We start from the raw sequence: 12,645 nt of genomic DNA, 5'->3' as shown, positions 1-12,645 counted from the left end.
TAATGTTCTCTCTGTGTTGTTCAATTTCTGTATTATTATCACAATCGCACAATGTCTCTCTTGGGTGAATGGACTGTAAGTTCAAGTGAAGAAATGCGAATTTTGACTGAGGCAAGAGTGTGTTCTTGAAGTGTACATGTGTGTTTCTGGGAAATTTACGTTTTTTCTTTATTTAAAAATTTTAATGTTAAATTTTGATAATACGGCAGTGATTTTGTGAGTTAATATTTGAACATTGACCCCTGTGTAATTTTTGTGCAACTATTGCTTTAGAGGATATCTGAACTGATTCACTGTGTATAAGCTCACCTTTCATTTTAAATGCCCATCTATATATTTCTTGTTTACCATGGAAATTCAAGAAAGAGAATTGGAGATGGCAATAAATATTCTCCAGTTATTATGCATAGCTAGTGGATAACTTTAGTTTTTAAGAGAGACAGCAATTTTGACATTTCATAATTCTGTGGTCTTTATATTAATGGGTTTTGAATTTAGTTTGGTATGTCCTTGCTATTTTTTAGATTATACGTAGTAATAAAAGAACCAGCCTTAGAGTTTCTTGTTTAATTACTTTCTTGTTGTGCATTCGAGGTGATTTGATGTTTCATTCAGGTTGTGTCTTTTGACTGTGTTCCCATCCTTAGTTGAGGGGCACTTTAGTCTCTTCTCTTGTTCTTCATATACTTAGTTGTTGTGCATTATTGTTGATTATGGTTTGCATTTTAGCTAGAACTGTGGGGTTTCATTTGTGTGTTAGTTGTTATGCATAATCAGAGGAGCCTATCCAGTTCTTTGCTTCCACGTGGACCACGGTACTCATTTCTATAGGACAATATTCGGTGTTTTTGAGTACTATTCACTTTGCATAGTAATTTGTGCATTTAAACACAGACGCAGGCAGTAGTTGAGATATCTAATAGCAAGGAAGAAAGATGTTAGTGGTTTGGTGATCGCCTGCATGAAGACTATGATATAACTCCACACACGTCTTGGGAAACGATTGACATGGTAATCTTTGGTTCTGTTGCGATTTTAATGTTGATTGATATGGGTTGTATTTCACGTTTATGACTGTAATTTGCTGGTGTAGTTTCTTTTTTCGGTGCGTGAACGTGGTCACTATCACGTCATAAGTGTGGTCTTGAAAAAGATGAAGATGGGTATCATAGACAATTGTCCTGCCCACACTCCTAACAAGGCCAAATATGGTCGCGCTCCCGCAGACTTGGTAAGGTCACAATTATATTGTAATATTGTTTTCGATTTTACCATCGTTGCTTGTGGTGCTTCTTTTTTTTTTTTTTTTTTTTTTTTGTGTTTGACATTTCATGATGGGTGTTGTGCAACATGGGGATATTTGTTGCGCGTGAGGAGTGATTTAGCGGTGCATTACAGTGTATTTTATTGTGCATCCACAGATGGTTAATGTGTTTTACTATCCTGTTTTCTGGTCTGTAAAGTGGGGTTATGTGTCTGACTGGTGTATTCTTTATGGACATTGCAGCAAGCCTTCCTTGCCTCTTTTTTTGTGGCTATTAAGCTTCCTGATCGGGCAGATTGCGTGCGACACCTTAAACCCAAGCGCATGCACATGTCTTGGAGGGACGCAACCATCTTAGAGGACAGTGTCATTTATATTATGCGCCACATGGAATCGTATTTGGGTCAGGGTGTTTCAAACTGGGAGTGTGGTTTAGTAAAAGGTGATAGGGACATTCTTAATGATTTGCGTAAGAGGTTCATGCACGATATCTTGGTGTCTAACATTAACATGCACAAGCATTCTGTAATTCAACGTGCGTTGGAATATGATTGCAAAATCTCTGCTCGCGCAAGTTAACATACATTAAGTGGTTGCCTTTTGTTTTGTTTTGTTTTGTTTTTGTTTTTTTTTTTTTGTTTTTTTTTTTTTGGGTAGTTCTATGGAATTTTAGGTAGTTCATGGTTTTTGGTTTGTATAGTGCAACGCTCTTTTTTGGGCTAACGTAGTACTAGTACCGTGTTTTTTTGTATGTTATGGCAGCACTTACTCTAGTACAATTACTAATACTGAATGGTGGTGAATTAATTTTTGAATGCACAAATCTAGGTTTCTGGTTGCACGGTGTTTATTTTCCTTCCCCTAGAATAAACCATAGCTTATTTGGTTTTTTCTCGAGTGCACTATAGTGTCGGTAAATTCATTTCCAGAATGCACAGTCCATTGCACTTAATTGCACATTAAGGTATTGGGTGATGCACTAAATATTGAACTCTGTTGCGCAGTTAAAGTGTATTATTGTGTTTATCTCTTTTGATGGACAATTTTTATGCGATTAACATTGAAGTATTTAAATAAGCTTTGACAAAACCATTATCGTGCTCAGCTCTGTTTGTTTATTTCCTTCCCCTTGAATAAACCAGAGCTTTTTTTTTTTTGGTTTTCTAGAATAGTCAGCGGTGTTGGTAAATTTGTTCTCAAAATGCACAGCCCATTCAACTCTATTGCACAACAAGGTATTGGGTGTTACATTAAATCTAGTTCTGCGCTGCACAGGTGCAGTGTATTGTGTTTATGTTGATTGGTGGGTCATTTTTATACGACTAACATCAAAGTGTTTGAATCAGCGTTGTCAAAACTAGTGCAAATGCAACCATTACAAGGTTTACAAATTAATTAGCAAACAAATATAATCATCCATTCTAAAAGCAGACATTTGAAGGTTTTGAAATAAATGAGTGTTGCCAAAACCATTATAAAAGCAAATATTCGAAAGATTTGTACTTATTACACATTTGTGCAATTACGACTATCATGGTGTCCATATTGGTTACATTTGTGGCAACGACGTTCTCCCTCCGATCTCTCTAAGATTGTTATCTCCCTTTTCCATTTTAACCTTTTGTTATTGCCCTTGGTTTGAGTTCGGGGATCTTCTGTTTCTTGATATAAAAGAGACACCATTGCGCCTTAGGCGTTGGTTGTTGACCAATTATAATCCATTGGAAAGGGTGCTAAATCTTGAAATGAAAATGTCATACATATCACGACTGAGGTTGTTAGTAGTTTTGCAATATTTATTTTCACAATGCACAGTCCGCTCTACGTTATTGCACACCATAATATTGAGCGTTTGCACTAAATCTAGTACTGTGGTGCACGATTGGTGTGCTCTCGTTTTGGGCTAATTATGTGTCCCAGACACTGCACGACAATGATCACACGGACGAAAATAGCAAATTGTTACCTCTATCAGGTTTTAAATTCAATTTGAGAATAATGTACACCTAACATTCCATGTGCTTATACATGGTTCGTGGGGGAGACTAAACCAGTATATTGTGCTTATTGTGACTGGTGGAAAATATTTTTACGAATAACATTTTAGTTTTAAAATAAGCTATGACAAAACCATTCCAAAAGCAAACATTATAAAGTTTACAAATAAAATCACTGTTGCCAAAACCATTCCAAAAACAAACATTCGAAAGTTTTGAAGAAAAAAAAATCAAAGTAGCCCAAATCATTACAAAAGCAAACATTCCAAAGTTTTGTACTCATTTCACATTTGGGCAATTACGACTCTGTCATGTCGTCCTAACGGATTACATGACAAACACGCTTCGGCTTTGATCCCTCCAATTTTACAATTTTTGTGTATTCATTGAAACCAAAGCGCATTGGTGCAATACTTTGTTGAACATGGTGAAATCGGCACCAGTGGCACCGTCGCCGTTGAATTCGTCTTCACCTGCATTTTTAAAGTCTATATATATCAGAATAGTCTTCAAAAATAAATTCAAATTTAAGTTGTAACCACCTTAACAGGACCGAAACAACCAGGTTTGTTGTATATTGTTTAAATTAAAAGTGCATAACCCCTATCGTGATGCCCATGCTTTGTTGTACATGTTTAAAACTAGTTTTGGTTTTTTTTTTTCTTTCTTTCTGTGGCCCCCTTTTCCCAAGTCTCAGGTGTAGTTGCACATTCCCCACTGCTATGTTGGATTTTATGAACTCTAACGTCGCACACAAACAATAACAACATTGCACAATCAAAACCACATGTTACTCAAAACCCTGGACAGTGAACCTCTTTCTGATTAAACCCAATCTTGGAAAGCATTATCCATCACAGTCGCCCTATTACTATGATGCATTTTATGTATTATAACGTCGCACATCATCAATAACAGCATTGCACTGTCATAGCCACATGATACACAAATGACAAAACCTAGACAATGAACCTAATGCTGATTAAAACCCATTTGATCTCAACATGCGCATGATCACCCACCACGTATGCACTATTCCGTTGATGCATTTTATGTATTCTTACGTTGCACATCAACAACACCGTACTATATTAGTCACACCACCAACAGAACCCTAAAGGCGGAACGTAATTATGAAAGCAACACATTAGAATTATTAAACATGCATAGGATAAAGCCCACTGCGTTTGATTATCACAAATAAGCAATATATAGCCGTCAAACCCTTCTTAGGCTTAATTCTGATGAATTTAAGATTCAATAAACCAACATGATACTGTATTCATTACAATCACGCTTAATCACGGAAGAAAACATACCTGTTTGCATCGTTTAGCCTGGCCTTGCACGTCGCCGAAATTGCAGAATCGGATACAAGGTAGCCTTGAATTTTGTCGTCCGTAAATTACGTTTGAACACCGTCTGGGTCTTTGTAAATTAACTTATTAAATGGGGAAGTTAATCCCATGCAGATGGGATCTCGAACAGTTTACAAAAATGCCCCTAACGCATTAAATAACAATTAACGCCTTTTATCAGAAGTGGTAATCGTAGCCTTTAGATCAAAACAAATGGATGCTCTGGGTTAGTCCTCACCTGATCCGGACCCTATATATATATATGTGTGTGTATATATTTATTTATAGGTATGTATGCATGTATATCAATGTTTAAATATTATAAAAACTAAATATACACACATATATATTTGATTATATAAACATATGTTTATTATTATTATTATTATTATTATTATTATTATATTATTATTATTATTATTATTATTATTATTATTATTATTATAAGAATTAGTTAACAAGAGTAAAGTTGGAATAATTCAAGGTAATCTAAGGAGGGAAATTGACTGAAATGGGAAGTGGGAATTGATTTTGGACAATAATGGGAAGCCAATTTTTTTTTTTTTTTTTTTGACAATAATAGAAAAAACGAGTTTGGGAAACGCGGATGGGGTCAAATCCGCATTTCCCAAACTCGTGTGGCCGAGATTCATACTCTACGAATAACCGCATTTGGGAAATGCGGTTGTCGTATAACGACAGCCGCATTTCTCAAATGCGGCTATGGTTCTTCTTTATCGCCGCCCGCCCGACGATAAGCTGGCGTTAAAGACGCGTTTGTGGTGTGTGGCTCATAATAGCTGTAAAATTAAAGCGTCGTTGGATCGGAAGAGCCATTTTAGTTGGAGATCATATCAGAAGATAAAATATATAAAATATATGTATATATACTTACCTCTGGTAGGTGTCGATGAGGTCAAATCCCGAAAAGTCGGCTACTTCACTTAGGGCGCGCTTTCATACCTTCACCTTCCGGCAATCCTGAAGCTGTGCAAACGCGGCGGAGAACGGAGGCTTCAGGTGCCGGACATCCGTCGGCCGAACTTCATAAAACACCGGAAAAACAGTCATCTTCTCCATTTTAATGCATTTCATGATTTCCGCGAGCTCTTCAAGGCACCACCTTCGAGGAGGCATAGTTTGAAGAAATGACTGGGATGAAAACCCAGGAATGGTGAATGGCATCCATCAGCCCTCGCTGGATCCGACCTCCTTTCAGATCAACGTCGTCTTGGAACGCTGCGATCCCTGCACAGCACAAAGCCTCGTGCAGGGACTTAACAAAGCCCCGGCGACCAAACGTATATCATACGATAACGACAACCGCATTTGAGAAATGCGGATGTTGTATATTATACGACAACCGCATTTCTCAAATGCGGTTGTCCGTAGAGTATGAATCTTGGCCACACGAGTTTGGGAAATGCGGATTTGACCCTATCCGCGTTTCCCAAACTCGTTTTTCCTATTATTGTCAAAAAAAAATGGCTTCCTATTATTGTCCAAAACCACTTCCCACTTCCCATTTTTGTCAATTTCCCATCTAAGGGTGTGTTTGGTTGGTGGGTTTTGTCCATAGGAATGGGTATGAAAGTGATTGTTGTTGTTTGGTTGATAGATTTTTAGAACACTACTATGGGTTTGGAATACCCCATCAATTGAAAAACCCATACCCAAATAAAATAAGGGTTTCATTCCCTTATTCATTTTCAAGCACTACTATTAGTAACCATTCCCATTCCACCCTACTACCAAACATGTTAAATACTTTCACCAAAACCCATTACCATTACCAAGTATTTGATACCCATTCCGATTCCGATTCCTATGTGCGAACCAAACGCACCCTAAGATTACCTAAGAAAATGGGGGTAATCACATTACTTTAAAATATTACCGCCACATCAATTTTCAGGTAATATAACATTTTCAGGTAATCTCATAACTTGAACCAAACAATATAATATAACATTACCAGAATCAGATTATCTAGGTAATCTAAGATGACTTGAACCAAACGCCCCCTAGGTAATATAATATTATCCGGTAATTTTATAACTTAAATCAAATAAAGTAATATAACATTATCAGACTCAAATTATTTAGATAATATAAGATTACCTGAACCAAACGGCCTTTAGTGAAATCATTCCTTGTTTGTCTGGTTAAAGGATTAATCACCCTTTGAATTTTAACGTAATTAACAAAATAAAATATACATGTAGGATTAAATGAATCTGTGTATACAAATCCACACATAACAATAATGCTGATAATAATGAAACTTCGTGGAGACAATTCAAACAAAAAGGTGGTGTGCTACCTGTATGCGTGTTTAGAATCCTTCCCGGCTCTACTTCTAATAACATACATGACATATTCACCTTGAAAGTTGGTAAGGAATAATATTAAATTTGACTAATTCATATAGAAATTAAACTAGTACCATACTTATCCTAAATTTGATGATTGACCATTATTTAACATCGTCACTTCATAATAATAAATTATTTGACAAACAAAAAAAAATAAAACATTAAATTACATAAATATTTTTGAAGTTAATTATGTCTTTTTGAAATAAAATTGTGTTACCAATAAACTAGGATTGTCTATTAAATCTGGATTGGAGGGACCTTGTAGAACCACCACCAAAGGTTGTGAAGCCTATGAGAGCATCCACAATGGTTGGGGAGAATTGAGGGATAATGTAATAGTAATTAGGAAAGAGAATGTGAAAAGAGGAAAAATAAAAAACAAATAAAAAATTGATTTTTTTTTTTAAATAAACATGGTCAGACGCGCCTGACGCGCCCGTGTGGGGGGCTGCTGTGCGCGTCTGTGCGCGAAATGCGCACAGCAACCTATCTTTTCTGATATTTCTCTTCCCTTGGGAAGAGAAATATTTTAACATTTGCAGGAGAAATAATTCTATAATTAACCCCACCTCACATCTATAAAGGAATAAGGGTCAAATAGGCCATCGAACTGCACACGATAAAACAATTAGGCCATTGAACCTAAAAAATCAACAATTAGGTCCCTAAACTAATCAATTTCAAACAATTCTTCCAATTTGAAGGTTTCCAACAGGTCAACAGGTCATCTCTCAAATTAATTATTTTTTTTTAAAAAATAAAATTTAAAAATTAATTATTTTTAAATTAAATTTAAAAAAAACTGGAATCCAGCCGGAGACGGGTCGTCTCCGGCTGGAACCAGTTTTTTTTTTTTTTTTTTTTTTTTTTTTTTTTTAATTTAAATAATTAATTTTTAAAATTTAAATTTTAAAAAATAATTAATTTGGAAGGATGACCTGTTGACCTGTTGGAAACCTTCAAATTGGAAGAATTGTTTGAAATTGATTAGTTTAGGGACCCAATTGTTGATTTTTTAAGTTCAGTGGCCTAATTGTTTTATCGTGTGCAGTTCGATGGCCTATTTGACCCTTATTCCCATCTATAAATAACCCCACCCAAGTTATTTCTTCTTACATTAATTAACCCCATATTATCCACTAGTGTAGATGCTCTGATGGAGATTCAGTCAGAATTCCCAATACCAAGAAGAATTACTATGAAAATTAATAATATTGATTCCGAGTTTATCTCTCCTCTTATCCAAAAAGAAGTTGCATAATACTCTCAAGAGTAAATACCCAAAATGGTCCCTCGACTATAGCTAAATTCACAAATTGGTCCTTAACTTTCAATTTTAACCAATTAAGTCCTTAACTTTGTAATTTTAACACGATTTGGTCATCCGTCTATTTGACCGTTTGTTGACTGTGATTTTTGAGGATATATATGTAATTTCATGGTCCATCGTCGATTTTTTAAGGTTTCGGTTGCATTTTCAGACCGCACTGTTACATTTGGATCCACCGCCGAAAGCAATCTGCCAAATCATGTCGCCTTTATTCTTCCTCCCTTTGGATTTAATGTAGTTGAGTTCGTACCAGAGTGAAGAAAACAATGTGTTTCCGAACCGGTGCAGCGTCATCCTGGAGGCTTCCATGTGCTCCGATGAGAGCTGCAGGTTCTTTTGGAGATCGTCGATGACGACGCGGGCGCGGGCGTTAATGCAGAAGTGTTCGAAGGACCAAATCGTGTGAAAATTACAAAGTTAAGAACTTAATTGGTTAAAATTAAAAGTCGGGAATCAATTTGTGAATTTAGCTATAGTTGAAGGACCATTTTGGGTATTTACTCTACTCTCAAAGTCAATAATTTTAATCCAAAAAAAGTTAATTAAATGACGGGAAATTGATTTTATCACAAAATACAATTATGGAACCAAAATTGAACTTGTCTCCTCATTTTCTTCAACCTATGATTCATGTCAAACTTGTATGTCCTATGATGAGCCAACAACCTCATGATCTGGGTCAACACCATTTTCTTGAGATATCTAACAACGTACCCTCTGTCCTATTTTATCTGTCTTATATATTATTTATTGGTCAAATCAACTCTTTCTTCCATGCTTATTTTTATTAACATCTTCTAAATAATTTTTAAATTTGATTGTTTTGTGTGTGTGTGTGTGTGTGTTTAATAGTACTTTTAATGTAGTTTCTAAACATATAAATTTTACATACTAATTCTAAATATAATATTATGAAAAATTAAGTTATAAATAACTTCAGTCAAGTCTCGGTAATCAAACCCAACACATAAAATGCAATGGAGAGTATACAGTTTTACCTATCAAAATGTTTGTCTATCTTGCCAACAACATGTAATTTAAATGTGAGAAATTTGGTTTCTATTAAACAAAGCCTCAAATTCATACATTGTGAATAATGATGTAATTTAAGTGTTAAAGTTTGGTTCACATTAAACAAAATCTCAAATTTAAACCTTGTAAAATTAAAAAAGAGATTTGTCAATTGGAGTCCAATTAAACTTGCTTGTATAAAAACATTTATTTATTTTTATGATATAAATCATGATACATAATAGTTGTGTTACATGGCTTACAAAAAGAATGTTTCAGCTCACCTAAATTCTAAGGTTATGTTTGGCAAACCTAACTAAAAAGCTAGCTAAAAGCTGAAAAGTAGTTGATGATCATGTGTTGTTAGAAATAATCAAATGAGATAATTAATTCTAATAAAAAAATACGATTATTAAATTTGTAAATTTTAGGTACGAGAATTATATTTTACTCATTTGATTACTCATTTTGTGACATGTAGACTTTAACTCCACTCAAAGTATATATATATATTTTTATTTTAAATTCTAACAACCTTTATTAAAGTTCATCGCATTGAAATCATAGTTATAGAGCTTTTGACGTACAATTAAAACATATCTTATAATTTTCTATTTAGTGCATGCCAATTCACCAAATCATCGGCTAAGCAAAGTGGAAACTCCCAAGTCATTGGGTTAATCATTATTATTACTACTATTATTATTATTTTTGGTTGCAATCAAGTGAGCGTGTGAAACTATGAACATTGTTAACATAAAACATTTTTAGCTGACAAAATGTTTTTCTCTAAAAAAAATATAATATTTCTTCTTACTTAATTATCAAGACTATGTGATTTAATGGTACCCGACTTGGATTTTCATTTGGAAGGTTATGAGTTCAAGCCTCAGTGGAGGAGGTGTTATTGGTTCTTTATGTTTTAGTAGGTTGAGAAAGTATATGAACAGATACTACAATGTAATAGAGCCAGTAACATTCAAAAAAAAAAAAAACTACCAATATCAATGAGTCCCACTTGTTAGGGTGTGCATTGTGAGAGTGGTGTATTTTTAGTATTGGAATTGTGAACTTTTAGAATATAAATTTTGTTTTTAAATCAAAACAAAAGAAATTTGTGAATACAATACGAGATCATCAAATCCTAATATGTTAATATTATCATTATTGTGTGACTACATTATTTGAAGGACCATGGGTAGTTAACTAAGACCACGAATGGTTAAATTTGAAAGTCGAAGGACCACAGATGGTCAATTTGAAAGTTTAGGACTAAATGTGGAAAAACCACTATACTCGGAGGACCTCAGATGGTATTAACTCGAACTTGTGAATAACAAACAAGGTAATCAATTATATACATGTTAACATTATTTGTTCGTAGTATACAAATTGTGAAATTTTAAACGGTAAATTGTGAATATTTAGTAGGTAAATTGTGAAGTTAAACACGAGTCCACTTTGTAAGGTGGACCCAAGTCCATAGAATAATTTGCGGTACGTTGTGAACCCTGGTCCATGGTATAAGGATTGGTCAAGACTTCATCTAATTTTGCAGTCGTTATATTGTGGACCGCAGTGCACGTGCACCGTGGTCAAGCTGTTACTGTTAACGGAGTGCGCATTTTTTGGTGTGTTAATTACCAACTGAAACTATAGTGTATCTAAACTGACACTACAGTGTATCTAAATCGAAACTACCTCACGTATTATTTTATATATTATCAAATGAAATTGCAGTTATATCAAAATGAAACTACAGTGTATATAAAATGAAATTGTACAATGAAGCTGTAGTTATATCGAAATGATCATGTAATTATGTTTTAATGAAACTATAGTGTATATAAAATAAAATTAAATAACATTTTCATATATTTGAGTGTATAAATGTCGAATGAAATTGTAGCTATATCGAAATGAAACTGTAATTGTGTTGAACTGAAATTACAGTGTATACAAAATGAAACTGAATAACATAATTACTTTTTGCGGAACAGCACAAAACGAGTGTCATTTCTTTTCATTAAACAAAACGACGTCGTTTTGGAGCTCGGTACATGATATAATTTGCCCTAATTTTGTATCATCGTTTTGGGCTATGAACGGTGTGGTCCAAGCCCAATAGAGTTAGTCCCATATAGATGATGGAAAGTGGACAGTTGAATCCGTCAACCACGGACACGTGTGAGTGAGTGGTCACACCACATATTACATGCTATATATCTCCTCCGACCTTAGCAGCTAAGTAAAGTAAAGTGTCCTCAAATTCCTGCCTTCAAGTGTGAACTCACCACCTTCTTCCGTTGAATTGCCATTTTCTGGATATCCACACCTTCTAGATAAACCATAATATCATGTCTCTGTATTTTCTCTAAATTTTACATCTAACTTATAATTTCAACCTTTAATATATAATAAATATTGAGTATATAATATGTATGTATCAGTTTAATTTTATAGTTAAGACGAAATAAATTATTTAATTTAATATTAAAATTATGCTGTACAAAAAATTAAATTATCATTTATTTCTGTTAGCATGATTTAAGTTAAATTTAGATTAGTTTTAAATATATCAAAACCCGTAAAAAAAATTATCGTAAAAGTCATAGCGGAAGTGCATTGTAACATATTTCCATTTGTGAATAAGATACATAATAGTCTTTTTCTTGAGAAGTTAGAATCTTCCACTGATTTTATGATCAAAGTAGTTTTAAGACTTGGTGCATAAACAAGCATATCCATATTTATACGTATTATTATATATATCTTCCGTAGAATTGACCTATTCTACTCCGTAGAAAAGAGGAATATATTAGTGTTAAATTATTAAAATTAGTAATTTAATATCAAATTTAAAAATATTTATCATTTAAAAAAAAAACTCAGTCTAGAATAGTCTTTTTTTTTGAAAGGAGGCCAGTATGGCATTTATTCAAACTATTCTGAAATAGAGTCTGGAGGGACATCATCCGAATACATAACAGTAGAATAAATAAATGCAGAAGCAGCTAAACTATGAGCTAAGTAGTTCTCCGATCTAGGAATAAAACTAACTGAGCAGTAATCAAAAGAGATAATGCGTGTTCTGCAAGCATCAATGTCATAGCCAACGTAGGTCCGAAGTGAGGCCGTTGCGTTTGACAAGTATTGCTGTAGTGTTAAACAATCTGTGAACAAGCGTACAGAGCGTTCCCCACGATTCCATAACCAAGACAGGGCTTCTTTGCATGTTATTGCTTCAGCCATAAGTGGGGAGAAGCAATCCGACAAGGGTGCACTGAATGCCGAGATATATTTCCCT

General features: G+C 34.3%; 1 protein-coding gene and 1 long non-coding RNA gene across 2 annotated transcripts in view; one reads left to right on the top strand and one right to left on the bottom strand.

The window, feature by feature from the left end:
- Positions 1-2,052, top strand: part of LOC109164944 — a 2,327-nt gene extending 275 nt beyond the window's left edge. Inside the window, exons 2-4 of the mRNA XM_019313507.1 lie at positions 895-1,011; positions 1,094-1,231; positions 1,508-2,052. Coding sequence (XP_019169052.1) covers positions 1,009-1,011; positions 1,094-1,231; positions 1,508-1,843 — 477 coding nt within the window. The 5' untranslated portion in view covers positions 895-1,008 and the 3' untranslated portion in view covers positions 1,844-2,052. The remainder of the gene's footprint in view (positions 1-894; positions 1,012-1,093; positions 1,232-1,507) is intronic.
- Positions 2,053-3,447: 1,395 nt separating this feature from the next.
- On the bottom strand, positions 3,448-5,918 carry LOC109165398. The gene is made up of 3 exons (XR_002051541.1): positions 5,515-5,918; positions 4,581-4,764; positions 3,448-3,734 (listed from the first exon to the last, which is right to left on the bottom strand). It is a non-coding gene; the product is annotated as an uncharacterized LOC109165398 (long non-coding RNA).
- Between the last annotated feature and the right edge of the window lie 6,727 nt (positions 5,919-12,645).

Source organism: Ipomoea nil, unplaced genomic scaffold (assembly GCF_001879475.1).
Source record: "Ipomoea nil cultivar Tokyo-kokei standard unplaced genomic scaffold, Asagao_1.1 scaffold3069, whole genome shotgun sequence".
Taxonomy (NCBI): Eukaryota; Viridiplantae; Streptophyta; class Magnoliopsida; order Solanales; family Convolvulaceae; genus Ipomoea; species Ipomoea nil.
Note: the sequence above shows the minus strand (reverse complement) of the source record. Positions and strands in the feature narration are given on the sequence as shown.